At 35.9% G+C, this 26529-nt stretch overlaps 1 protein-coding gene across 1 annotated transcript in view; it reads right to left on the bottom strand.

Moving 5' to 3' along the window:
* Positions 1-8930: 8930 nt before the first annotated feature.
* LOC104604231 (DNA topoisomerase 1 alpha-like) overlaps positions 8931-26529 on the bottom strand; it is an 88259-nt gene continuing 70660 nt past the window's right edge. The window contains exons 10-17 of the mRNA XM_010268501.3: positions 25310-25390; positions 25099-25189; positions 24616-24749; positions 10323-10391; positions 10117-10206; positions 9747-9850; positions 9493-9661; positions 8931-9335 (exon numbers count right to left, since the gene is read on the bottom strand). Coding sequence (XP_010266803.1) covers positions 9267-9335; positions 9493-9661; positions 9747-9850; positions 10117-10206; positions 10323-10391; positions 24616-24749; positions 25099-25189; positions 25310-25390 — 807 coding nt within the window. The 3' untranslated portion in view covers positions 8931-9266. The remainder of the gene's footprint in view (positions 9336-9492; positions 9662-9746; positions 9851-10116; positions 10207-10322; positions 10392-24615; positions 24750-25098; positions 25190-25309; positions 25391-26529) is intronic.

The raw sequence follows: 26529 nt of genomic DNA, 5'->3' as shown, positions 1-26529 counted from the left end.
TTATTTATATTAAATATATATTGTTATGTTATTTATATTATATATATCAAAACATATTTAAAAAATTATTTATAATTTAAAATATTTATTTATTTTAAGTAAATTTATTTTTTAAATAAATACTGTTATATATAAAAAAATTTGGGGATTCGGGTCCCTATGGAGAACCCCCATCGGGGATCGGGAATGGAGGACAAAATTTATCCCCGACGGGGATCGGGGATGGGGACGGGGGTTACTTTTATAATTAGGGTCGGGGACAGGGGTTATGATCCCTGCCCCGTTGCCATTCCTACCCGTGTAATAGCAGATTTGTTAAGCAAAAGTTAAATAACAGAAACAAATAAGAGTAGATAATTGTTTTGTATTTTAAGTTTTTAAATAATTAATAATTATTTATATTTTACATATATTTAAATACATATACCATTTAATATATATATATATATATTGGTAATTTTATAATATTTTTTGTTATTTATTTTTTTACTATTAGCATTTTAACATTCTATATATAATATATCTTATTTTTTACAACAATAATTTTCTATTATTTTCTTTTATTTTTTAATATTTTTTATTATTTGTTGTTATTATATATAAGCATATAATATAAAAACAAATAAAATACTAAAAATTGGTAATATGATATATGATAGCAATATAAAAATATATATAATATATTATAACTATAAATATAAAAATATATATTATATTGTAAAAAATAAAAGAAAATTATAAAATAATAAAAACTATTTATAATAGAAAATAATAATAAAAATGTATATATATGTAAAGATAACAAAAATATTAAAAAATTGTAATATGATAGATGATAAAAAAAAGCAAATGGCTAATTAAATTAAAGGTTGTGTTGACATTAGAGTTGACAAAATATAAATTAAAGGTTGTGTTGATAAATAAAACCTACCATATGTATATTATATGTATGAATGCATACACATAATTTTTTCATACATCAAATTACCATTTTTAATTTTTTGCTATCATAATATATATATATATATATATATAACATATCATATGTATATTATTTTCTATTTTAAATAATTTTTTTATTGTTTTATTTTGTTTTATTACATCTTTACTTTTTTATATTGAATATTTTTAATAATAAAACCTCTATGTATAGTCATATTTTTTATTATTTTCTGTTATTATATATATATATAGATATATAGATATAGATATATTATGGTATTTTTTAACTAATTTTCTATTAATTTTTATCATTTTCTAATAATTTTTTATTATTTGCTATTTATATATATTTGTATACACATACAATATATATATATATATATATATATATATATATTCCAATATTTAATTTTTTTATTATTTTATTTGGATTTTTATTACGAGCTTTTTACTTCTCTTTATATATTGGTATTATATATCTTTGTAATATTACTTTTCTATTATTTTTTATTATTTGCTATTATTTTTTACAACATAATACATATATAATATTATATACATTTATCTACACATACCATATATATAAAACTTGTTTTTTGAACCAAAATAGGGTGGTTCAAATAATATATTTAAACATCAATTAATCACTTATAATAATTAATGGTAAAATTAATTACTATTTAATAATATTCCTTTTTTATTTAATAATTACTATTAATGATAATAATTACTTAATTAATTACTAATTAATAACCTACTTTTGTCCCTTTAACCATACTAGTAATTAAGCACGTGCATATGAATTTTTTTCCTATTAACTACTTGAATCTTAGATATATCATAGTTAGGATAGAAATTGAAAATTAATAAAAATAACAATATGGTTAAAAATAAACTTAAATACTTGTACAAAATGTGCACCTGCAGAAATTTTAAATTACGATAACAATTACTACTACTACTACTAAATTTTGTATTCCATTTCTGTCTTACATAAAAATAGTTTTTATTTTAACAATTATTTTTATTTAATATGATGATTATATAACATTAGAAATGTTCTAAAATGTCTTTGACAAAACTCTATACTTTTTTATCTTTCGTATTCTATCTTTTCTTTAAATATTTATTATTCAATTATGATATCATGAATTTCTTTGAAAAGTTGGATCATTGACCCACCATTTAAATAAGAAAATATTTTTGCTTTTGTATCAATTTTAAATATAGAAATTTCATCTACATTATATACATAATTTTTACTTATCACACATAATTTTTGTTTGACAAAATTAATGTATATTTTTTATATATTCTTTTGATTACTTGTACTTTTTTATTATTTTTTAAATAATTATTTTTTAACTATTATATCATCAATTAATCCATTTGACCCAAACCACTAACCCACGACCCAAAAAGAAAAATGGTTTGATTTTTATGTTGATATTAAATTTTGTATTACGTTTCCATTATTGATAAAATTATATCTTGTGTATAATATTTATTTTTGTTTAATATAATGAATGTATAATATTATATATGTATCCAATATTTTATTTTTTATAAATATATAACATTATATATTATGTATAATATTTATTTTTATGATTCTTTGTATTTTATATTTTTTAAAAATTTTATTATTTGGCTATGACATAGTTTCATTTTTAGGTTAATTTTAATTTTGACATACATTTTCATCATACAAAAATACTTCTTACATTTCATACTTTTTTAATTTAGTATAATTTATATACAATATTAATGACATGCCCAATTCTTTTTATTTTTTGTATTATATATATTATTTATTTTAATTTTTTATTATTTAATTATGGCAATATTTATTAATGGATTTGACCCCAAATGGTTGAATTGTTTACTCACCATCAAGAGGGAAGAAAATGGTTTTGTTTTCAAATTTTTTTTCGAAATATTTATTTTTATATTTTTAAAATTAATGTTGTGGATTTAATTTGTATAATTTAATGATTAGAAAAATATATCTTAAATATAGGATTTAATAAGAGAATATACTTTAGATGTGGGATTTAATGAGAGATAATAAGAAAATAGTTTTACTTCCAATTGGTATTAAATTTTACATTTCATTTCCATCATTAATAAAAATATTTCTTATTTATCATCAATGTTTTCAATTTGTTGTTGACTTGGTCGATTGAACTATTCGAACTGTCACTCGGCTGTGATTCTAGGTTTGGTTCTGTTGAAACTCCCCCTTTTGGTTAAAAATCATCTAACTTTGGCGGTTCAACCATTAACCCATTTGACCCAGTAACCAAGTCATAGGTTACACACTTAATTATGTGCAAACTTTTGGAAGCCATAACTTTGCAGTCCGATGTCCAACTGGGGTTATCTTTTTTTTCAAGGGTATTATGCGCCTTGCCTTGCTATTTTCGCGAAAAAAAAAAACTTTTTTGGCCCCAAATTGCAATTTTTAATATTTTTTATAAATAAAAAATTTAAAACAGAATTAAAAAATATAAATAAATGTAACATAACTATGATACATCTAAAACATAATTATACTATTTATTGATAAAATATATAATTTTACACACACACATAGTGTTGACACAAAACGGTTTGACTCATTTGACATTGACAGTCGAACTGGTGGCCTATAACCCAAAGGCAAAAGTGGGTCGGCCTCTGAGTCAGTTTTTAAAACATTGTTTAGTATACTTATTGTTGTTTAATATGTCACATATATGATGTTAAAAATGTTCCCATTTTTTTGCATTTTATATATTTTTAAATTATATTATTTAATTGTGGTAACATGGATTGGCCCCTTTGATCCAAATGGTTTAATTTCTTACCACCACCTAGATGAAAAAACTATTTTTTCCAAGTAGATTTTAAAAGTATAAGTTTTTATGTTATTAAAATTATTAATTTATTATGTATATTTAATTATAGAATTTAATGCTGAAAAGAAACAAATAAGCCTTAAATATATGATTCAATGAAGGTGAATGCAAATTAATACCTTAAATGTTGAATTTAATTAGAGATCATTGAATGCATTGAATATCTTAAAATTAACTATTTTCAATTCATTTAATATCCATAACTAATTACCCTATTTGCCATCATTTTTTATCAATAAATTTAGGGAAATTGTCTAAAACTCACCATAAATTTTCAACATTTATCTTAAACTCACCACAATTTTTCAAAATGTCTAAAACTCACTATGTCACTAACTTGACGTTAAACAGACTAATGGGCGTTAATATATTACCATTTTAATCTTTAGAGAAAAATATAAAATATATACAAAGTATATTAACAGGTGTTAATATATTACTATTTTAATATTTAGACATGAAAAAAGGAAAAAGTTCAAAAAATATTTTCAAATATAAAATACATAAAAGCATAGAAATTACAAAAAATAAAAAATTATAGAAATTGCAAAAAAAAACAAAAAATTATTTTCAAATTATAGAAACTATAGAAATTGAAAAACAAAATTAGAAAATAAAAATTGTAGAAAAAACACCAAAAATTATAGAAAACAGAAATTACAAATAAATAACAAAAAACATAGGAAAATTTATAGATAGTAGAAAATAGAAAATGTAAAAAAAACATAAATTATAAAAAACATTGGAAATTATAACAAAACACTAAAAATGCAAAAAAATAAGAAAATTGAAAATTGAAAAGACCATTTTCCTCTAACTCGCCATTCAAGGGTAATTTGGTCATGAAAATTGTTATTTATGCTGACATGGACACCTATGTTAAGAAGCATTAACAATGCACTAACGGAAGGTGAGTTTTGGAAAATAAAAACTTACTAACATGATGAGTTTTAGACATTTTGAGAAGTTGTGGTGAATTTAAGGGAAATGTTGAAAACTCATGGTGAGTTTTAGACAATTTCCCATAAATTTAAATATAGAGGGGTAAATTTTGTCATCACAAAATTCCAAAAATATTCTTAGGCTATTTGTACTTTTTAAAGAAGTATAGGTATTGGTTGACCCGAACTAGGTTTAAAAGCCAATTCAACCAAAAACTTCCCCTTTAAACTGCATACATATAACCGCATCCTTATAATAATTACACACCATGCATATAATAAAACCCAGTCCGACTTAGATGGACCGGACAACCATACTTCCAAAATACATAAAAGGGTTGAGAGGTTATCTTCAACCTTAATAGTGAAAACAAAGATGCAACAACGACAAGGTTTGGGAGAAGTTCGATGAACACTATCCACCGACAACTCTTGCACGACGTCGATACAGGGATCCGACAATGTCCATTGTGGCAATCAAAAATTACTACTCCGGTGTTCGTCTGGCAAGCCGCCTAAGACAAATAGTGTTAGAAGAAGAAAAATAACGTACCTCTTCAAAATCACTCCGATAAGTAAATTTGACGGAGATCTAAGGGCAGGATATCCTCCGGTGGCAGTGTATCACCTCTTCTCTAGTGTGGTAGAGGCCCCTTGGACGTCTCTGATCGATCGAGCACCGAACGAATATCACTGAAAATTGTTAATGGCGGGGCGATGGGTACAATGGGACCTGCACTTAAATAATGTAAAAGGGTAAAATTGTTCTATGGTCAAGCAAATATATTCGTTGACCATTTGGATCGTACTAACAGTCACACCCTGACTCTCTTCAACGATAAGAAGAATCAAATGACCATTTTTCATTGAAGTGGTATGATTGGTCTTCAGCGACACCGAACAGATCCTAAGTGATACCCATCTCCTTTCCCACTAGGGGGAAGTTGTCAACACTTGGATAGAATAAAATTGCCCATTTTAATAATGGCTTTTAATGACTAAACAATCATTGTCTTAGGCCTTGTTTGGGAGTGCTTAAAAAGAAGTGCTTATTTGGGTTGGGACCACACCATTAAGCACTTATTGGTGTTTGAAATAAGCCCAAACTAAGTGCTTATTTTAAAAATAAGGGCTTATTTTTCAAGCCCAAATTTCCAGCTTTTTTTTAAGTGCTCATACAATAAGCACTTATTCAATTTCTTCTCCCATACTTGTCCCCGATAATTTTTTAGAATACCAATTATATCCTTTCAATATTGTTATTTTTACGAAAGCACTTTTATGAAAGTACTTATGCAAAAATACTTTTATAAGAGTACGTTTACGAACGCACTTCTATAAAAACACTTTTACAAAAGAAATTTTACGGAAATACTTTTACGAAATCACTTCTACCAAAGTACTTTTATTCATTCACTTTGGATTGAATATTTTGAAAATTTGAAAGAAAATGAAGGACAAAAGAGATATAAGTGCTTATTGGAGAAAAAGACCACCAAACGCCCAATATAAAATAAATGTTTAATTTTTAAAATAAGCACTTGAAAAAGTTGGGTGCCAAATGCAAATAAGTACTTATTCGAATAAGCACTTATTCAATAAAGACTTATTTTTAACATAAGCACTCCCAAACATTGTCTTATTTATCTGAGTAATAAAAGAATATGAGTAATGCACTTACCTAGGTAAATAACTTCCCGAAAAGTGAACGGGGCCAAAAAGGTAAAACTGATGGGATAAGATACAAATTAGTAGGGGTGCTCATAACCAAACCATGGGCCTTTTTTTCCAATTTGAACTGGTAGTATCATTTTTTGGAAAACCAATAATCGAAACCGAACTGAAGCCGATTGGTTAATCGACTGATTTAACTGCCAGCTCAGTTTGTTGGTTTTTTATTTATATAATATTGTATATAATAAATATAAAATATTTATATTATAAATAATAAATATATATTGCACATATCTTCATTTATAATATATAGACAATATGAAATATGTATGTTTATGTATGTATACCGGTCGGTTTGATTAATCTCCGATTTTTTTATATTAATTATCTTAAACTGAACCGATCAAATTGGTTAACCGGAATTTTCGACTCTATCCATTCGGTTTGCTTCGCTTTTTCGGTTTTTCAATTTTTTATGATCACCACCCCTACAAATTAGGAAGAGAAGACATTTGCAAATCTAGAAAGACCAGAAGTGATGGCTGGAGTGGATGAAGAAACTGGAACGTGTCTGTCAAATAAATTAACCAATGTATAGCCAACCCATAAGCGAGTTTTACTTAGCAGTTAGCTCCTTGAGCAAAAGACTCAAGCATCCTAAAGACGCATTTCATTGGACCACGTTCCCTCTTATGCCATGTCAAATTAGTCAGTTCAATGATTGACATTGGGATAATTTACAAAATGTGGTTAGGGTTTTTCACTTATCTATCCCGTCCAAGTTCAAAATAATTACAGTTAAAATTATCTCTGTTCGTTCTTTGCCGCAACCCTTCTTTGAAAATAATCTCAGAAGGAACTAAAGCATGGTCGTTCTTCTCATCTCCAGCGAAACAAACACATAAATCCATTATTTCAAAGGTAAAGCACACTACTGGTATTTCTCACTATTTCCCCATCCTGAAACTCAAATCACCCAGCTGAACAGAAATAAAATCGTCTTCGCTCATTTAACAATAATGGTCCAAGACCAAGAAGATAAAAATGAAACTGAAACTGATATTCAATTTAGAACTTCCCCAGGGAAGTTAGGCTTTTTACATGGGTCCACAAGGCTACAATGAGCTCCCCCATTGGCTATTAAAGAAGAAAATTAATCAATAGTTTAAAATTACTTGATTAAAGAAAATTAATCAATACATCTGGAATGGTATTTTAACAAGTTTTAATTTTCAGAACTGGAGATTGGTATGGAGAATCAGTTCTTGGTTTGCTAAGAACAAGTAATTAATCAAAAGAAAAAAAATGAAGGGACATAGATTCCAAGTTAGATTTTCCAACTTTTTTCATGGGTGAAAAAATAGTAAAAAAAAAGCAACTCTGAGATGGAGTTCGCTCTTTCACAGAATTGGTTTGCCGGAAATGAGAAAAACTATATTTTTTTGCATGGTTTTTAAAAACAAACCGGTGATCAAACCGGTCAGGGTCCGGTTACCGGTTCGAACAGTTCGACCGTTCGACCTACCCATTCTGACAAAAATAAAAAAATTTAAAAAATTGGAAAACGATCAAAACCGTTCAAATGGTTTGAACGGTTAATCAGCCGGTTCAGCGGTTTACTGACCAAAATCAACGATTTTAGGGGAAAACAGAACCAGTCAGGTGACCGGTTCCCAGTTTCCGGTCCAACCAATCCGGTCCGGTTTTGAAAACCATGCTTTTTTTGCTCCCTACGGAGATTGAGTTCCAGAGAGGTTTAAATCTTTTATTGTAATTTATTTTGAATGAACGGAATAGGCAAGTAAGGAATCTTAACGGCGTTTGTCAAATTGTCTCAATGTCGGTTATTAAGCTGATATGGCATAAAAGGGGACATGGCCCAATGAAACATATTCTCAAGAGGCTTGAGTCTTTTGCTCAAGAGCGAAGAACCTCTCCCCATAACCCAACCAACCCTCTAATCCCATTTAAAAATACATCAATTGGGTTGAAACTTGCATATCATGTATATATAATTGCTAATTGATTTAAGCACTCATAATTTAAGTATTTAACAACAAATATGGCATTAATAGAAAGGAATGACAAAGCAGGATTTATGTATAACCCATATATGGCTTAGCTAATAATGATGATGAAGATATATTTGCTAGTTCTTTGTGCTTTCATCGATGGAAGGATTGACATTATAAAAATCCCTTTTTCATTGTTCTCAATTCTCATTAGTCATATATACGTGGCAACAGCTCGACTTGGTCCCATTGCATTACAGTGCTGAGAAAAGTCTTGCATCTTACTTTCGTAATTTCTAAATTGAAGGAGAAAATGAAGGGAAAAGCGAAAGCGAGTAGAGATTTCTCAATGATTAAGCCCTAGTTGACATTGTTCCTGTGAGATGATGATAAATGAGTTCATGGAAGGTGTAAGTATCAGAAATGAAATGATGATAATGTTAACTTTAAACAAGGGTAGATTTCAACAGGCAAACAAAGGTTTGCTGTGTTCAAACGTCTTCAGTAAATCAGTGTCCATGGCACATCTCTAAGGATGGTAATACACAGTTGAAATGACAAATTTCAACAGACAACTTTTGCCTTGTTCTTTTCTCGTCGCCCCGTAAGAAGGGAGGAGGGAGGGGGGGGGGGGCAAATCACACCCACAGGTAATATGCCACATACAACATGAGTACATTGATATCTAACTAAAAAATATATAGATAAAAGAAAAAAAAAAAAAGACAATTGTGAACAACTCAATGGTAAAAGTGTGGGCTGTCCTGGAAAAATCTGGGGCAACAAGTATCGAAACATCAGAATCTGAAGTCAGGATCAACGTCCATTGCCCAAGCAAACTTTGCCAGAAGAGATTTGTTGAATATCTGCAGAGAATAAGGGGGATAAGTAGAAAAGAGCAAAGATAACCAGTTCCTAACCTAACAGCCACAATCCAAAGCACCTTCCTAGTTTCTAGTCCTAACTTTTATAACTTCATTGTTATTTCGTTTTACACAGACAGAATCACAAAATAATTCCTACCTTCTCAATAGGAACTTCATGGCGTTTGCACCATGCCACTGATATCCTTGGATCAAGATAGTTTATTTTTGACGTACCCAATGCTACAGTCTTAAGATCCTCTTTGATCTGTTTGTCCCGTTCCATTTTCTCAATCTTAGCATTTGCCTGAGCAATCTTCTTCTCTAACCTGCAAATGACACAATGAATTTACAATGCAATAGTTGTGACATAAAAGACATACTGGGATCAAGCAAGGGCATCAGTTCTATTACGCTTCAGGGGTTAAGTTCCTCTTAGGCTTCCCATCAGCACCCTTCAAAGGGGGTTTCCCTTTCTTTGCTCTAGCCAAATCTGTTTTGAGTTCGTCCAATGCATCCTACTCAGAAGTCAGAACATGAAAACAACCTCATTTTAACCAGAATTAACTTTTAATGAATTGCTATTTAATCATGAGGCTTCCAGCATTACGAAGGTTATCACAATATCCAAAGAATTAAAAAAGGGGTCACGTAGCTCCAATGATATTCCTACCCTACTTCATTCATGCATATTGAGTTCGTCCAACCCTTATGTTTTAAACTCATGGACACCAGGTTTCATATGCACAAAAAAATTAAAAGAAAAAGAAAAGCTAAGAGGTACCTTTAGTTCCTTGATCTTATCATCCAACCTATGCATTTGTGCACTGTGGGATTTTGACACACTACGTTGATGGTTACATATAATTGCAACCTGAAATATCATAGAAAGGAAAAAGAAAGTGTTGAAACAAACCAAAAATTGGACTTCTAATCATGTAAAGGAAAAGAGCTTTATTCTATTGGCAACAAAAAAAAAAAAAAAAAAACCTCTTTGTTTGCATGTTGATACACAGCAATTTTTTCTGCAACATCACCACCCTTACTCTCTCTGTTCAACTGTCATAAATCAAAAGAGAACTTAGAGGAATCAACAGCAGTTGTGATAATAAAAATACCTAATTAAATGGACATCAAACCCAAAAAAAGGAAAATTTAGGATGATAAACCACACTAAATGAAGATTATCTCCTGCAGGACCCTCTTCTGCCAGTAATCTAACGTTCTTCATTTGTAATGGTTACCCTCTATATAAAACAAACATCAGTCTTGTTTGATTTTTAATAAAACAAATATTCAATGAGATGTAGAAAACTTGGAAAAGGACAAAAAAATGTAGAAAACTTGGAAAAATATAAAACCATAAGAAATGAAGTTAAAAACAAAGTAAGGTTAAATATAAGTCATATGATGAACATCATAGAGCAGGCATTATAGAGGGAGAAAATGGAGTTTATAAACTATGAAAAATTAGAAAAAGAAAAGATTTAAATCATGTTAGATGCATTAAAGACTAAAGAGGAAGATCAAAGAGTCTTGATAAAAAGGTCAGGGAATCAAGAAGAGATGGAAACACAGTTTTCAAGGCACCAAGGTGAGGCTAGGCAACAGGGGGGGCGCTTATCCATAATTTCCATTAAGAAAAGTATAAACTTCATGTTGAAGTATAGAAAATCAACATATTCATGAGAAGAAAAGGAAGAAAGAAAAGAAAATTCAAAAAATATAGGGGCTGAACCACCCTTATTTTCATTATAGGAAAAGAAGAAAAGAAAAGGTGGAAGAAGAAGATGATGATGATGATGTGGAAGAAGAAAATGTGTTGATTAGACAAAATTTTAATTTCTTCCTTACTTATTGGTTCAGGTTTTGAAGTCTTTGAGGGTTCAATACAGCAGTTAGCAATGTGTGTGTTCATTAAACCCAAACAAATAAGAAAATAATAAAAAGAAATTAGTATATAAACACACAAAACAAATATTTTAGTTTAATAATGTCTATTTTATAATTATAATCTTAAAAATAAAAAATATTTAAGTATTTTATAGCACAGCATACAAAGCTGCTTGGTGAATGGTGATTAGGCAAGGTGAGCCTCCAAGGGCGATTTGTTGCCTAAGTGCCCACCTAGGCGTTGCTTTGACAACATTGAAAAACTATTTTGAAAAGTAATCAAATGAAGAACATGTAAAGGGTGTAGGTGGAAGAGGGATTAGTAACTCTAATAGTACTGAAAATAACATACACCTTCCTATGATTAGAGTTACCAAAGTGAAAGAAACGCTAAGCAAGATGAAAAAGGGAAACACATTAAGCTCAAACAGTATCCCAATAGAAGTGAAGAACATGTAGAGGGTGGGGGTGGAAGAGGGATTAGTAACTCTAATAGTACTGAAAAAAATATACACCTTCCTAAGATTAGAATTACCAAAGTGAAAGACGCGCTAAACAAGATGAACAAGGGAAAAACGTTTAGCTCAAACAGTATCCCAATAGAAGTGTGTAAAGCTATGGGAGAGGTAGCTTATTATGACTAACTAAACCATTTAATAAGATAATGAAAACAAAGATGTTGGATGAGTGGAGAAAGAAAACTACGGTGTCTATATTTAAAAACAAGGTAATATACAAAGATGTAATAATTATCAAGGAATTAAGTCATGAGCCACAATACGAAACTTTGAGATAATGATTGAACAAAGGTTACAACATGTAACAAGCATATTAGACGACCAATTTGGGTATATACCAATAAGATCAACCATGGAAGCTATCTTTCTATTAAGATGATTGATAGAAAAGTTTAGAGAGAAGAAGTAAGATCTTAATATGGTTTTCATTGATTTTAGAGAATGCATATGATAGAGTCCCTAGATAAGTAATATGATGGATTCTAGAAAAGAGAGGAGTCCCAAATAGGTATTTGGAGCTAATTAAGGATGTGTAGGAGGATGCAGAAAGGACATTTGTACTTCTCCGGTATACCATAAGATGGTCTGGTCACGTGCATAGAAGACCACTAACAGCACCTGTAAGAATAAGTGATCTGTTGCAAGTTGAAGGAAAGGATGGGGTAGAATGGATGTGGCATTAAACAGAATGGAAAGGAGAAACAGGATTCATGTTGCTGATCCTATATGGTTGGAAAAAGACTGATGATGATGAGGTGCAAAAACCAACACTAGAACACATGGTAGAGACATCAGATATTGCAGTTACAATGAGTCTTCATTTAAGTCCTTATTTATTTGCACCAGACATATATGAATTGATTAAACACATTCAACAAGAGGTCCCATGGTGCTTGGAATTTGTTGATGACAGTATTAAATGATGAAACTAACAAAGGATTAAATGTAAAATTAGGTTTATGGACAAGTACATTTGAAACAAAATGTTTTAAAATAAGTATGACTACAATAGAATATACGCAATGTAAATTTCATAATAATAATTTGAATACAATACAACACTTTACCTTTCCCTCAAAAACAATTTAATAATAATAGGAGCGCAAACCAGGATACACTTAGGATTGGAGACCAAAAGATAACTTGATAAGACCTTTTTCATTACTTTGATTCAACAATTCATAACAAAGTTGAGATTGAGGAGGATGTCCCTCATACAATTAGAGTAGGATGGTCAAAATGGAGGGGGTACATATGAAGTCTTCTGTGATTGGTGAATATCATTAAAGTTAAAAAGAAAAATTGTATAAAACAGTTGTAGCGCCAACTTTGTTGTATGGAGCAAAGTGTTGGATGGATGCTATACTTGCATCCATGAATGTTCTAATTGTGCAAGACTTCTAGCTCGAGGGATGATGTTACACATGAATGTTCTGAAAAGGTTTTGGATGGATGCTATACTTGCAGCTGCTCATGTCATCAACCGCATGCCCTCCAGAGTGCTGAACTACATGGCCCCTCATCAGTTGTTGTTCCCTCAGTCCCCTTTATTTTCCATTCCCATGAGAGTCTTTGGTTGTCGTGCTTTTGTCCATGATTTGTCTCCGTCTCGGGGAAAGTTAGACCCTCGGTCCATTCCTTGTATTTTTCTGGGTATCCTTCATCTCAAAAGGGGTATCGGTGCTTTGATCCCGTTAGTCATAAATTTTTTTGTCTCTATGGATGTGTCCTTCTTTGAGTCTGAACCGTTCTTCCCTGCTTCTCCTTAGGGAGAGAGTAGTGTGGAAGAGGAGAAGTAGGTTCAAGTCCACCAAGTCTCTCTTCCTTCTATTCCGGACTTGGCCCCCTTTCATGTCTTCCAATGTACACACTATAGAGATCAGCAATGTGACAGAGATGTGGAACTACCAAACACTGAGCATCCGACGCCGTCAAACTCCCAAGAGTTAAGTCCAAACCCTGCTATACCTATTGACACCCCTGCTCCTACTGTGGATGACCTTGACATTCCTATTGCTCAAAGAAAGGGAGTCAGGTCATGCACTACCAAACACCCCATCACCCAGTATGTTTCCTATGATCACATTTCCCCCTCATACCAAGCCTTCCTATCTGCAGTTGATTGTATCCCTGTACCCAAAAATGTTGTAGAAGCCTTAAAATACCCTAAATGGACAAATGCTATGAAGGAGGAGATTAATGCCCTCCATAAAAATCAAACTTGGGAACTGGTGGATCTTTCAAGGGGGAAAGACCTAGTGGGGTGTAAGTGGGTGTTTATAGTTAAACACAAGGCGGACGGGACAGTTGAAAGGTATAAAGGAAGATTAGTAGCCAAGGGGTACACTCAAGTGTATGGAGTTGACTATGATGAGACATTTGCTCCAGTAGCTAAGATGAACTCAATTCAAGTTCTTCTATCATTAGCTGCTAATCTTGACAAGGTGGACGGGACAGTTGAAAGGTATAAAGGAAGATTAGTAGCCAAGGGGTACACTCAAGTGTATGGAGTTGACTATGACGAGACATTTGCTCTAGTAGCTAAGATGAACTCAATTCGAGTTCTTCTATCATTAGCTGCTAATCTTGATTGGGAATTGCATCAACTAGACATTAAGAATGCCTTTTTAAATGGTGACCTAGAGGAGGAGGTGTACATAGTTCAACCCTCGGGATTCTATGCCAAGGTAAGTGAGAATAAGGTGTGTAAGCTAATAAAGTCTTTCTATGGTTTGAAACAATCTCCTTGGGCTTGGTTCAGTAAGTTTCATATGGCAGTTCAGCAAGTAGGGTTCAAGCAATGTCAGTCTAATCACACACTTTTTGTGAAGAGATGTCAGGAACAGGTTGCTGTTTTGATAGTGTATGTGAATGATATCATCATCACAGGAAATTGAAGTTTAGAAATACAACAGTTGAAACAATTTCTTGCATCTAAATTTGAAGTGAAAGATCTAGGTCCTCCAATGTATTTTCTTGGAATTGAAGTTGCCAGCTCTAAAAGGGGTATCTTCATTTCTCAAAGGAAGTACACTCTTGATCTGTTACAAGACACAGGCAAGTTAGGTGCAAGACTAGCAGATACTCCTATGGATGTTGATCATAAATTGGGTAACTGTGATGGTGAACCTCTGAAAGATGTAAAACAGTTCCAAAGGTTAGTGGGAAAGTTAATTTATTTATCCATGACTCGTCCAGACATTGCTTATTCAGTTGGTGTCCTGAGCCAATTCATGCACTCTCCTAAGAAACCTCATTTGGAGGCAGCAGAGAGAGTTCTTAGATACTTAAAAAAGTATCCAGGAACAAGTCTACTATTCAGTAAGCATAATCATCTAAAGGTGGAAGTCTTTATAGATGTGATAGGCCCCCAATTAATTTTACGTATGCCAGGAAGGGGAAAGGTCAGCTTTCGGCCAAGGGGGGAAATAATTGAACATGGGGGAACTTATGGCTGGAGGGAATAAGGAGAGTTTTGTAGCATTTGTAGCCTGTTAGTTGGGAATAAGAAGAGTAGCATTTATAGCTTGTCAGTTGGGAATAAGAAGAGTAGCATTTATAGCTTGTCAGTTGGGAATAAGAAGAGTGTGGGGCATTTATAAGTTGGCCAGGTGGGCATTTATTATGGAAGGCGGTTATGCTGTAAGATGTGTATAAGAAGGGGCTTTGGGGGATGGAGGAGTCAGACTTTGTTGAGTACAGAATTCTGAGAGTGCTTGGGAGAGCCGGCGGTCTCTCGAAGAATCGACCTACTGTAAGTGATCTTCTTTTCTTCTGAATGAATATCAGTTCCCTGTTGATGTACTAGTGGTTTGGTTTCTGCTGTGAGTCTGTGAACTGCGTGTCAAATTTCTGGGTCATATCTGCGGTATCAGAGCACGTCTTTCCTCGGCCTGGTGACAGCTAAGGAAGTGGCATCGCAGGTGGGGGGTTTCGAAGAATGCCTGTCTTCTCTGCATTCTGGACTTCGTTTGGAGATGGATAGCTTACGCAATGAGTTTCAGCGACTCGATCCAAATAAGGTAGCTACTGGACTTTCGAAGATCTCGTCCCTAGAGAACTCGGTACAATCTCTGGAAGGAGGTGTTCAAGATCTTGTGAGACAATTTGATTTGTTGCTTCAGCAACAGGCCTATTCAGCTCCTTTGTCTGCAACTGCCATTGCTCCTCCTTTAGTCACATCGAGTCGTGTGGCTGACAAAGGGAAGAGTGCAGCTTTCCCGACGTCTTCTTCAATGTCAGTGCCGGAACATACTTCTGATCCACTTCCTCGGAAGTTGGAGTTGCCCATTTTTGATGGGAAAAATCCGGACGGATGGCTTTTTCGCGCAGAGCGCTATTTTGAGATTAATGGCTTGCTTCCGGCGGAACGTCTGTGGGCGGCAGTGGTCTGTTTAGAGGGTGATGCACTGGCTTGGTATTATTGGGAGGATGGTAGGCGACCTTTTCGTAGTTGGGCAGAATTCAAGGAACTCCTCCTTGAACGTTTCCGATCAACTCAGGAGGGAAACTTGCAGAAGCAGCTTCTATCATTACGTCAATCCACTACTGTCAAGGAATATCGTCGCCATTTCGAGGTGCTTTCTGCCCCCTTACGTGACCTACTAGAATCAGTCCTTGAAGCAGTCTTTGTGAATGGGTTGCGCCCCGATATCCAGGCCGAACTCCAATAGATGGAACCCGTTGGGCTGATTAGAAAAATGGTTGCAGCCTAGAAAATTGAGGAAAAGAATCAGGCCTTATGGGCCTATCAATCAAGTTCATTTTCTCGTGGGCCCGCAACGTCCCTCTCTGGAACCCACTTTAACTCACGGGTTTCGCAAGTGACTACTTCTGCTGTCACCTGACCTGCACGTGCCGCAATCCCTCCTCCTTCATCAGCCCCTATTATTAAGGCCCCGCCTCCTGCTTTCAAAAAGATGACTAACAAAGAGATGCAGTAGAAATGTGCGAAGGGTCTATGCTTCCGTTGCGATGAGAAATACAGCCCGGGACATTGTTGTGCTCAGAAATCACTTCAGGTTTTATGGGTTCAAGATGATGTGGAGGAAATTGCTTCTGATGTGTCTAATTGGGACTGCACTTCCGGGGACACTGAAATTTCTCTGGCTCCAGAATCAGCCGCACTTTGTGTTTCATCTCTTGTTGGGTTGTGTGCGGCAAATTCCCTTAAGGTGCGTGGATGCATTTTGTCGCGTGAGGTGGTCATATTGGTAGACTCGAGTGCATCCCACAACTTTATCTCTGAAACTTTAGTGGAAGAATTGAAATTACCCCGCACCCCTACACACGAATTTGGAGTTCAGATGGGAAATGGTGATGAGGTGAGAACTTCCGGAGTCTGCCGTCAGGTTTGCCTCAACTTACCTGAATTGGATGTCATTGCTGATTTCTTTCCCTTAAAGTTGGGTTCTATGGATGTCATTCTTGGTTTTCCTTGGTTAGCATCCCTCGGGGACTTAGTGATGAATTGGGGCAACATGTCTATGAAGCTCAATTTGGGAGGTGTCCGGGTAAAGTTGCAGGGTAACCTTTCTCTCTGTTCTTCTCAGGTATCTTTGCATGCTATGATGCGTAACTTACAACATGAGGGACAAGGGGTTTTGTTAGAATTAAAACAATTGCAGATAGTGGATTCTCCGTTGAACCCTGTCTTGCCTACATCCCCACCAATCTCCGCTTTACTAGATGAGTTCAAAGATGTTTTTGACATGCCTACGGGCTTACCCCCTACACGGGCTACGGAACATGCTATGTCTTGCAGGAGGGCACTTCTCCTATCTCTGTTCATCCTTATAGATATCCTCAATTCCAGAAAGATGAAATTGAACGCCTTGTCTCTGAGATGATGGCTGCGGGTATTATTCAGCCAAGTACAAGCCCCTACTCGAGCCCGGTCCTTTTAGTCAAGAAGAAAGACGGAAGTTGGCATTTTTGTGTGGATTACAGAGCCCTTAACCGTGCTACGGTTCCGGATAAATTCCCCATTCCGGTTACCGAAGAACTTCTCGATGAGCTCCATGGTGCTTCTATTTTCAGCAAAATTGATCTTAAATCGGGCTACCACCAGTTTCGGGTCCGTAGTGAGGACATTCCCAAGACTGCATTTCGCACCCACGGGGGCCATTACGAATTCCTTGTCATGCCCTTCGGTCTCACCAATGCGCCCTCGACCTTCCAGTCATTAATGAATACGGTATTCCATGATTTCCTCCGTCGCTTTATGCTGGTATTTTTTGATGATATTCTGGTTTACAGTGCTTCCGAAGCTGCCCATTTGGATCACCTTCGACAGGTCCTCTCTGTATTGCGCGCCCACGTCTCTTTGCCAACTCAAAGAAATGTATCTTTGCTAAGCCTAGCATTGAGTACCTGGGTCATATTATTAGCGCGACTGGTGTTTCTGCCGATCCTTCTAAAATCCAAGCCATGGTTGACTGGCCTCAACCATCTTCACTTAAAGCTCTTCGCGGTTTTCTGGGACTTACAGGCTATTATCGCCGTTTTCTGGGACTTACAGGCCATTGACGCAGTAGCTTAAAAAGGATGCTTTCTCATGGAATGCATTTCAGGAGTTGAAACGGGCTATGACGACCGTACCTGTGTTGGCCCTTCCAGATTTTTCCCAGCCCTTCTTGATTGAGACGGATGCATCCGGTGTAGGTCTCGGGGTGGTATTAATGCAGAATAATCGGCCTATAGCTTTTTATGGCCACAAGCTTAGCCCGTCTGCACAGTCAAAATTTGTCTACGAGTGGGAATTAATGGCCATTGTCTTTGCCATTAAAAAATGGCGCCCCTATCTTCTTGGAAGACGCTTTATTGTTCGGACCGACTAGCGTAGTCTCAAGTATCTGTTGGAGCAGCGGATTGTCGAAGGTGAGCATCATAAGTGGCTTCTTAAGCTTATGAATTATGACTTTGAGATTCAGTACAAACCGGGTGCTGATAATACTGTGGCTGACGCCCTATCCAGAGTTCCTGCTGAAATGCACTTAAACTCTCTTATAGTCCCTATTTTCCTTGATTTTGATGACCTTAAGGAGCAAGTTGATGCTGATCCTTTCTTGGCCCCCATCAAGCATGCCATACAGCATGATCCGACGTCCTATCCCGCCTATTCTTTAGTTGGAGAACACCTACGTTATCATGGTAAATTGGTTCTGCCGGCTTCTTCCCCATTTATTCCCCTTTTACTGAAGGAGTTTCATTCGGGAGTTGTGGGAGGTCACGCGGGTATCCGCCGGACATATAGGCGAATAGCAGCTGAATTTTACTGGCGGGGGATCAAGCGTTCTGTCCAAGAGTTTGTGCAGGCCTGCGATGTGTGTCAACGCAGTAAATATGAAGCCATGTCCCCCGCTGGCCTTTTACAACCTTTACCCGTACCTGAACAGATCTGGGAGGATATTGCTATGGACTTTATTGAGGCTCTTCCTAAGTCAAAGGGGTTTGACACAATTATGGTGGTGGTTGATCGTCTCTCCAAGTATGCCCATTTTATCCCTCTCAGTCATCCTTTCTCAACTCACGGTTGCTCAGGCCTTCCTGCACAACATAGTCCGTTTACATGGCATTCCCCGCTTGATTGTATCTGATCGTGATAAAGTCTTTATGAGCTTCTTCTGGTGCGAGCTTTTTACCCTGCAGGGTTCAGAATTGCGTCGTAGTTCAGCTTACCATCCTCAGACAGATGGACAGTCGGAGGTGGTTAATCGCTGTTTGGAGACTTATTTGAGGTGCTTTGCGGCTGATTCCCCCTCCCGCTGGTCTTCTTGGATATCGTGGGCAGAATACAGCTATAATACCTCTTTTCACACTGCTACTGGCATGACACCTTTCAAGGTGGTTTATGGGCACAATCCTCCTCCATTAATCCGCTATGAGCTTGCTCTACGGCTAATGCTGATGTTGAAGCTGTTCTCCTTTAGCGAAATGCTATACTTAGGGAGCTGCATTCTCATCTACACCGTGCACACAAAAAGATGAAAGACTCGGCTGATGTGAACCGCTGTGATGTTAATTTTGAGGTTGGAGATTCGGTATATGTGCGAGTGCGACCTTATCGCCAGTAGTCTCTAGCTTGCTGAGCCAATGAAAAGCTTGCCCCTCAATTTTATGGACCATTTGCTATTGTGGAAAGAATTGGCACTGTCGCTTATAAACTTCAACTTCCTCTAGAGGCAAGGATTCATCCTGTTTTTCATGTCTCGCAACTCAAGAAGGCAATTGGCAATCATATCTCTTCTCTTGTGATTCCTTCCACTCTGTTAGCTGATATGGAAATGCTAGTGGTACCTGCGGCCATTCGAGGGGTGCGTCCATCCACTATGCTTGGAGTTACTGGTTCGGAAGTGCTTATCCATTGGCAGGACCTGCCTGATTTTGAAGATTCATGGGAGCCTTTTGACTTACTTCGCGACCAATTTCCTCATTTCAACCTTGAGGACAAGGTTAGACTTTGGGCGGCGGGTAAAGATAGGCCCCCAATTAATTTTACATATGCCAGGAAGGGGAAAGGTCAGCTTTCGGTCAAGGGGGGAAATAATTGAACATGGGGGAACTTGTGGCTGGAGGGAATAAGGAGAGTTTTGTAGCATTTATAAACTGTCAGTTGGGAATAAGAAGAGTAGCATTTATAGCTTGTCAGTTGGGAATAACAAGAGTGTGGGGCATTTATTATGGAAGGCAGTTATGCTGTAAGATGTGTATAAGAAGGGGCTTTGGGGGATGGAGGAGTCAGACTTTTGTTGAGTACAGAATTCTGAGAGTGCTTGGGAGAGCCGGCGTCTCTCAAAGAACCGACATACTGTAAGTGATCTTCTTTTCTTCTGAATGAATATCAATTCCCTGTTGATGTACTAGTGGTTTGGTTTCTGCTGTGTGTCTGTGAACTGCATGTCAAATTTCTGGGTCATATCAAGATGCTGATTGGGCAGGTGCTGTGGATGACAGAAAGTCCACAAGTGGGTATTGCACATTTGTGGGAGGAAACCTAGTGACCTGGAAAAGCAAGAAACAAAGTGTGGTAGCAAGCTCAAGTGCTGAAGCGGAGTATAGAGCTATGGCACATGGGGTGGCTGAAGTTCTTTGGCTAAAAACTCTTCTAGGGGAGCTTGTAGTTGCTGTTTATAATCCTATGTCTCTTTACTGTGACAACAAGGCAGCCATTAACATCGCCAACAATCCTGTCCTACATGAGAGGACCAAGCACATTGAAGTGGACAAACACTTCATAAGGGAAAAATTAGAAAAAAGGGAAATTTGCATCCCTTATGTCAACTCCAAGGAACAACTTGTTGATGTCCTCACAAAAGGACTTCCATACTCACGGCACAATGAGTTGTGTGACAAGTTGGGCATGATAGACATATACAACCCAACTTGAGGGGGAGTGTTGTGAAACTTATTTATTGGTTTGCTGTTAGTATGTTGTCAGCCTAGTCAACCTAGGTGCTGTCAGCTAGTTTTCTTTTTGTTTTTTTTTGTTATTTGTTCACTATTGTGAATTGCCGCCGGGGGCATTCTTGTAATTATTGATCTTTATTATTTTTAAGAGAATATAAATAACAAGTTGGTAGACGACCAGCCCGTGTCTTTTGGTTCTCAATCAAACCTCTCTCTTCTCTTCTCTCTCTCTCTCTCTCTCTCTCTCTCATCTCTCTCTCTCAGGAAAGATCACACAAGTCATTTCTGTTATGTTTGTGCCTTGAATTCTTTGTGGCAACCCGCTTCATGAATCCACTCCGGATTAATTTGAGAAAAACCCTAAGGCAAAATTTCATAGTGGTTTGTGGAGATGAATATCGCTCCATATTCATCTTATAGGTCTGAACCAAATACAAAGAGTTATCTATTTCGGGGGTTTTCTCTCTTGTAAATAGAGTCTTTGTCTTGTAAGAGACGAGTGAGACATTGGGTGTATTTGGGGCTTAGGGTTTTTCTGTGAGGGCACAACTCTGTATTTTTTCTTCATTGACAACTTCATAGTGGATTTCTATTCCTCCTTCGCCCGTGGACGTAGGCTATAAGCCGAACCACATAATTCTATGTGCTTTTGTGCTTGTTTCTCTTTATCTCTACTTTTACTTTTAATTTGGGTGCCATTCGAATCTGTTTTCTTGGGTTTTTCCGCAACAATTTCGAATCCACTCTGCTACTCACCTTTGTATCCTCTTCCTCCTTTGAAAATGTTATATCCACTCCTGCCACTATTATTCTCAGCTCATACCACTCCCCTACAAATTCAAATAATTAACTTATTTGGAATTGTTGTGGCATCTTTCACTTCGACTAGTATCCTTGCTAGATTGAGCTTCTCCCATGCTCTATTTTTGTCATCAAACCTTAAGAATCTCCCATAGTTCTGTCCATTCATCTTCACAGGAATGATATCACCTTTGTCTGAAGCCATTATAGCAAGAAAGCAACACAAAATAGGGTTCGGCTGAAATTTAAAGGAACTAAACTGAAGTAAAACTTGATCCAAAAACGAGTGAAATAGGCTATAATCAATCCAAGAGAGTCAAAAAACTGAGATAGAAACCGCTTAGTTTCTGTAGAGAAGATGGGCCAAATGGCCCATAGGCTGTTTATCCTTTCTTACTGTTTATGTTCCTTTCTGTAATGGGCCTTATTCTGGGCCCATCCTTTCTATGTTATGTTCTTTGTAATTTCTTGCCCAACTAAGGGCCTCCTTGTAATTATTCAAATTTAACTTAATAAAATAGTGTTAGGGTGTTAAAGGGAGAGTAAGGTTCGAAACTCTCATACTCTAAACCCTTATTGCCACTATCTCCTTCTTCACCTTCTACTCCATAGAAGAAGTATTTTTTGCTGTTCTTTTCGATTTCTTTTGATTTCTGCATCTATTCTAAACAGTCCCACACTCTCTAGGACTGTTTTTCTTCTTGGTATCAGAGCAGGCCTGAACTTGGCTTGGGCTCTCATGTGCGTGTAGTCCAGCCGACTACATGAGAGTGTTCTAGGGCTGGAAGCTTCAGCTTGTGTCGCCTGATTCTTGGAGGTCATTGGAGGGTGCCCAAGACTCAAATCTCTTATGATATTTCAAGGTTCAAGGGTAGGCCTATTTCTGAATTCTTAAGTCAGCACTCTCATCCCTCAGGGCTGAATTGGAACTTTGGCTTTAACAGGTACCTTAGAGAGTTTAAACTTGCTAGTGTGTCTGAATTGTTGAACTTGCTGAATTCAGTGTTCTTGGGAGAAGGTGGATTGAATTCTAGGGTTTAGGGCCCTAATTCCGATGGGTGTTTTCTTGTAAATCCTTCTTACACTCTTTGGTAGCTACCTCCTCTTCTCCTTTCCCAATCAAGGAAATTTGGTACTCTTCCATTCCCCTTAAAGTGAGTGCTTTCTGTTGGGAAGTGTTTCATGGTTGTATTAATTCCTATGATCTAGTTCAAAGAAAAAGACCAAATTGGTGTTTGTCCCCTAATTGGTGTGTCCAATGTAAGTTGAATGGTGAGACTGCATTTCATCTTCTAATCTCCTGCTCTTTTGTTAGCTTTATTTGGAATTGGTTTGCTTTCCTCTTTGGTTGCATGTGGTCTTCTCTTGAAAGGTTGGATGGCTTATTTAGCCCTACCGGCATTAGTTGCACTAAAAGGAGGGGTAGGGTCCTGTGAAGGTGTGTACTAGAGCAGCACTATTGTGGACTGTTTGGGAGGAAATAAATGCAAGAATATTTGAAGGAAGAGAAAAAAGCAAGGAAGCATTGATTGAAACAATAACTTTGAGAGTGGTACACCGGGCAAAAAGCATGAAGTTGTTCTCAGATTTTTAAGGTTGAAGATTTCATTAGGGCTTGAGGTGTTATTGCCGCCTCTTCATCTACAAGGCAGAAATCTGTTGAGACTTGGTCTCACCCAATAGATGGCTGGAAGAAGCTGAACTTTGATGGGAGTTGTGTGGTCCTCAGGCTTTGGGGGGGGGGGGGTCATTAGAGATAATAGATGGAAACATCATTGCTCTATACTCCGGTCCAGTGGGACAGGGTGATGTAGCAAGGTCAGAATTTCTGGCTGCAGTATATGGGGTTGAAAAAGCAAAAGAACTGGGTATTAGCAGACTGATTATTGAGGGAAACTCGAAAACTGTGATAAAATGGCTGCAGAAGGGTGAAGGGGTGACATGGAAGTTGATAAATGAATTCAGAAAATTTAAATGGCTCTCCAAGGACATGTCAATATGAGTGAGATGGGTGAGGAGAACTGCCAACAGCTTCACAGATAGCTTAGCTAAGTAAGGGGTACAAAGAACATATCTGTTTTGGGCTCAATTGTAATTTGGCTTTGGTTCAGCCTTTTAAAGCTGGGTTTGACAACTTCTTGTTGTAACCATTTTTTCTTCTAATCAATGAAATCTTTCCCGTGTTGCTGATTAAAAAAAGAAAAACTAATCATTCATTTGTCTAACTGTAACTGTAACTAATTATTTATTATTTTTCTTCTTTCATTATTTTCATGCATTAGATGTGCTTGTTGCTAGTATTTGATCAATAATACAAAGAGATTCTCATAGAAGGAAAAAGGAGAAGATAAAAGAGATAATATCATCCTCAAAACAAAGAGACAAGGGACAACCACAAAACAATGGTTAAAAATGAGTTCCTGAAAGAAAGAATCCATTTATATCTTTAAGCTAATTGTTGTGTTATTATCATTATGAACAGTCACTTCCTTTTTATTATTGACATTTTGATTATAGATACTTTTAGCCATGGTTAATTTAACCATAACTAATTACTTCCAAATAAATGAAATGACTTAAGTTCTATGTAATAAGGAATATATAAACATTATATGATAAAACTATTTTCAGGGTTCTGAATCAGGAATATTTATTTCTCTTACCATCTCATCCAAAGTGATTGATGCATTGTATGTACGAAAAACTTTAGCTGTAAGACCAGGCATGAGTTCCTTCAAATGAGCATTCAGTTTACTGGTATCCAAGCTGTCAAAAAGATCCTCCCCATCTTCTTTTCCTGTAAAAGATAACAAGGAACATTAATCATAACATGGAACCCTGGAATTATAGACATGCAATTAGAGAAAAGAGATGGCTAGGGAGTTGGGAGTCAGCTAAAACTGGACACCAAGACCACCCAATAGTAGTCCTGTAAAATTGAAAGAATGGAAAAAAATTGGAAAGGGTGGGTAGCTGTAACTAGCCCAGAATTAGGAGTGTGCTGGCAAATTCCTATTCATACAGCATTTTTTTTATATTAGCAATTAATAACATTTGTTTGTTCTTGATCAGAATATATATATATATATATATATATATATATATCACCAACTAGATAAGAAGGTCCAGTAGAAATAGCCACTTACCATTCTTAAATTGTCCAATTGCTTTATACACAGCAAGTTCAACTTCAACAGTGTTGAAATATCTAATGGAATCTTTACCAAGGAAGTCAAACTGGATGATGACAAAAGGAAAAGAAAACAACAAAAGCACCACCAAACATCATTTCCAGTACTAAATTGAATAAATACCAGGAATCAATAAGGGAAAGATCAGGAATAGATCAATCCTCACTTGTAACTTGTTTGGAGGGACTAACTCAACATTTTCCACCTTCAGTGTACAGCAGCCAACTGTATCAGCCTCATCATCATCCTGAGTAAGGCATGTTTTATGATTAGTAATGATAGCAACCCTGTATAATTTGTAAAATAAAAAGGGAAAATACAGGATACCTTTGCCAAACAAGTAACTTTGTACCACGCAAGATAAGACAAATGATTGGCATAAGACTTTCTTGAGATTAGTATTTTTACAGCAATTAAAACAAGAATATTAAATATTTAGAGATAATATGTAATGGTAAAGCCTTAGGCTGACAAGGGGCATATGCGACGGGTTGTGTAAGAAACAATGTTTTAAAACGTGGAGGCATGATGTGAAGCATTTCACTGCCTGGAGGTGTGAGGTGTAGTTCAGAAAATTAGAGGTGTAAGCCTCCTAAAGAGGAGGGGGATGAGGAGGAAGAAGAGGAGGGGAGAAGGATTTCTTTTTTTTGTTTCTTTGTTATTAAAGATGTCTTGTATTATCTAAGATGCATGAGACACATGAGGTGTATGTCTCTAGCACACCTCATGGACCTGAGGCGTATGCCTCAAAGGCATCAGTGCCTATGGCATACACCTCAGGGCATTTAGGGGACACCTAGAGGTACACCTCCAGGTCTAGGAATATACACTTCCCACACCTTTAAAACATTGGGTAGCAACAACAGGATGCACTCACTAAGTATGTGTTTGGTACTGTTTATGTTTATTGAATAAACGTTTGTACTTTATTTGCTGGTAAAACTGAGAAATGCAATAATTGCAACCGTTTATGACAACTGGGCGCCACTAGGCACCACTTCAGCATAACAGTGAATAAACGCCTGGCCATTTGTGGAAGCTTCAAAAAATAACTTCTACAAACGGCTGGCATGCACATAAACCAAAGTTCACTTTTTACATTTTCGATGTATGCAGAAGAGCAAAACAGAGAAAATGCTGAGATGGTGCCTATGTGGCACCATCAATAAACGTTTACTGAATAAACATAAACGGTACCAAACATCACCTAAATAATTTGAATTTTCATTTGATAAATAGCATGTTGGTGGTTTATTAGAGGATCAAAGTGTTGTGACCATGTGAACACATTGAAACCAAATCACCCAAGCAAATAGTCACTGGGTGATTTGGATTTTCCTTTGGTTAAGCTATCTTTGTATTTCTTGATTATCAAAGTAAGGCAGT

Source organism: Nelumbo nucifera, chromosome 6 (genome assembly GCF_055504915.1).
Source record: "Nelumbo nucifera cultivar China Antique chromosome 6, China Antique-T2T, whole genome shotgun sequence".
Classification (NCBI taxonomy): domain Eukaryota; kingdom Viridiplantae; phylum Streptophyta; class Magnoliopsida; order Proteales; family Nelumbonaceae; genus Nelumbo; species Nelumbo nucifera.
This window is presented reverse-complemented; position numbering and strand designations above follow the sequence as displayed.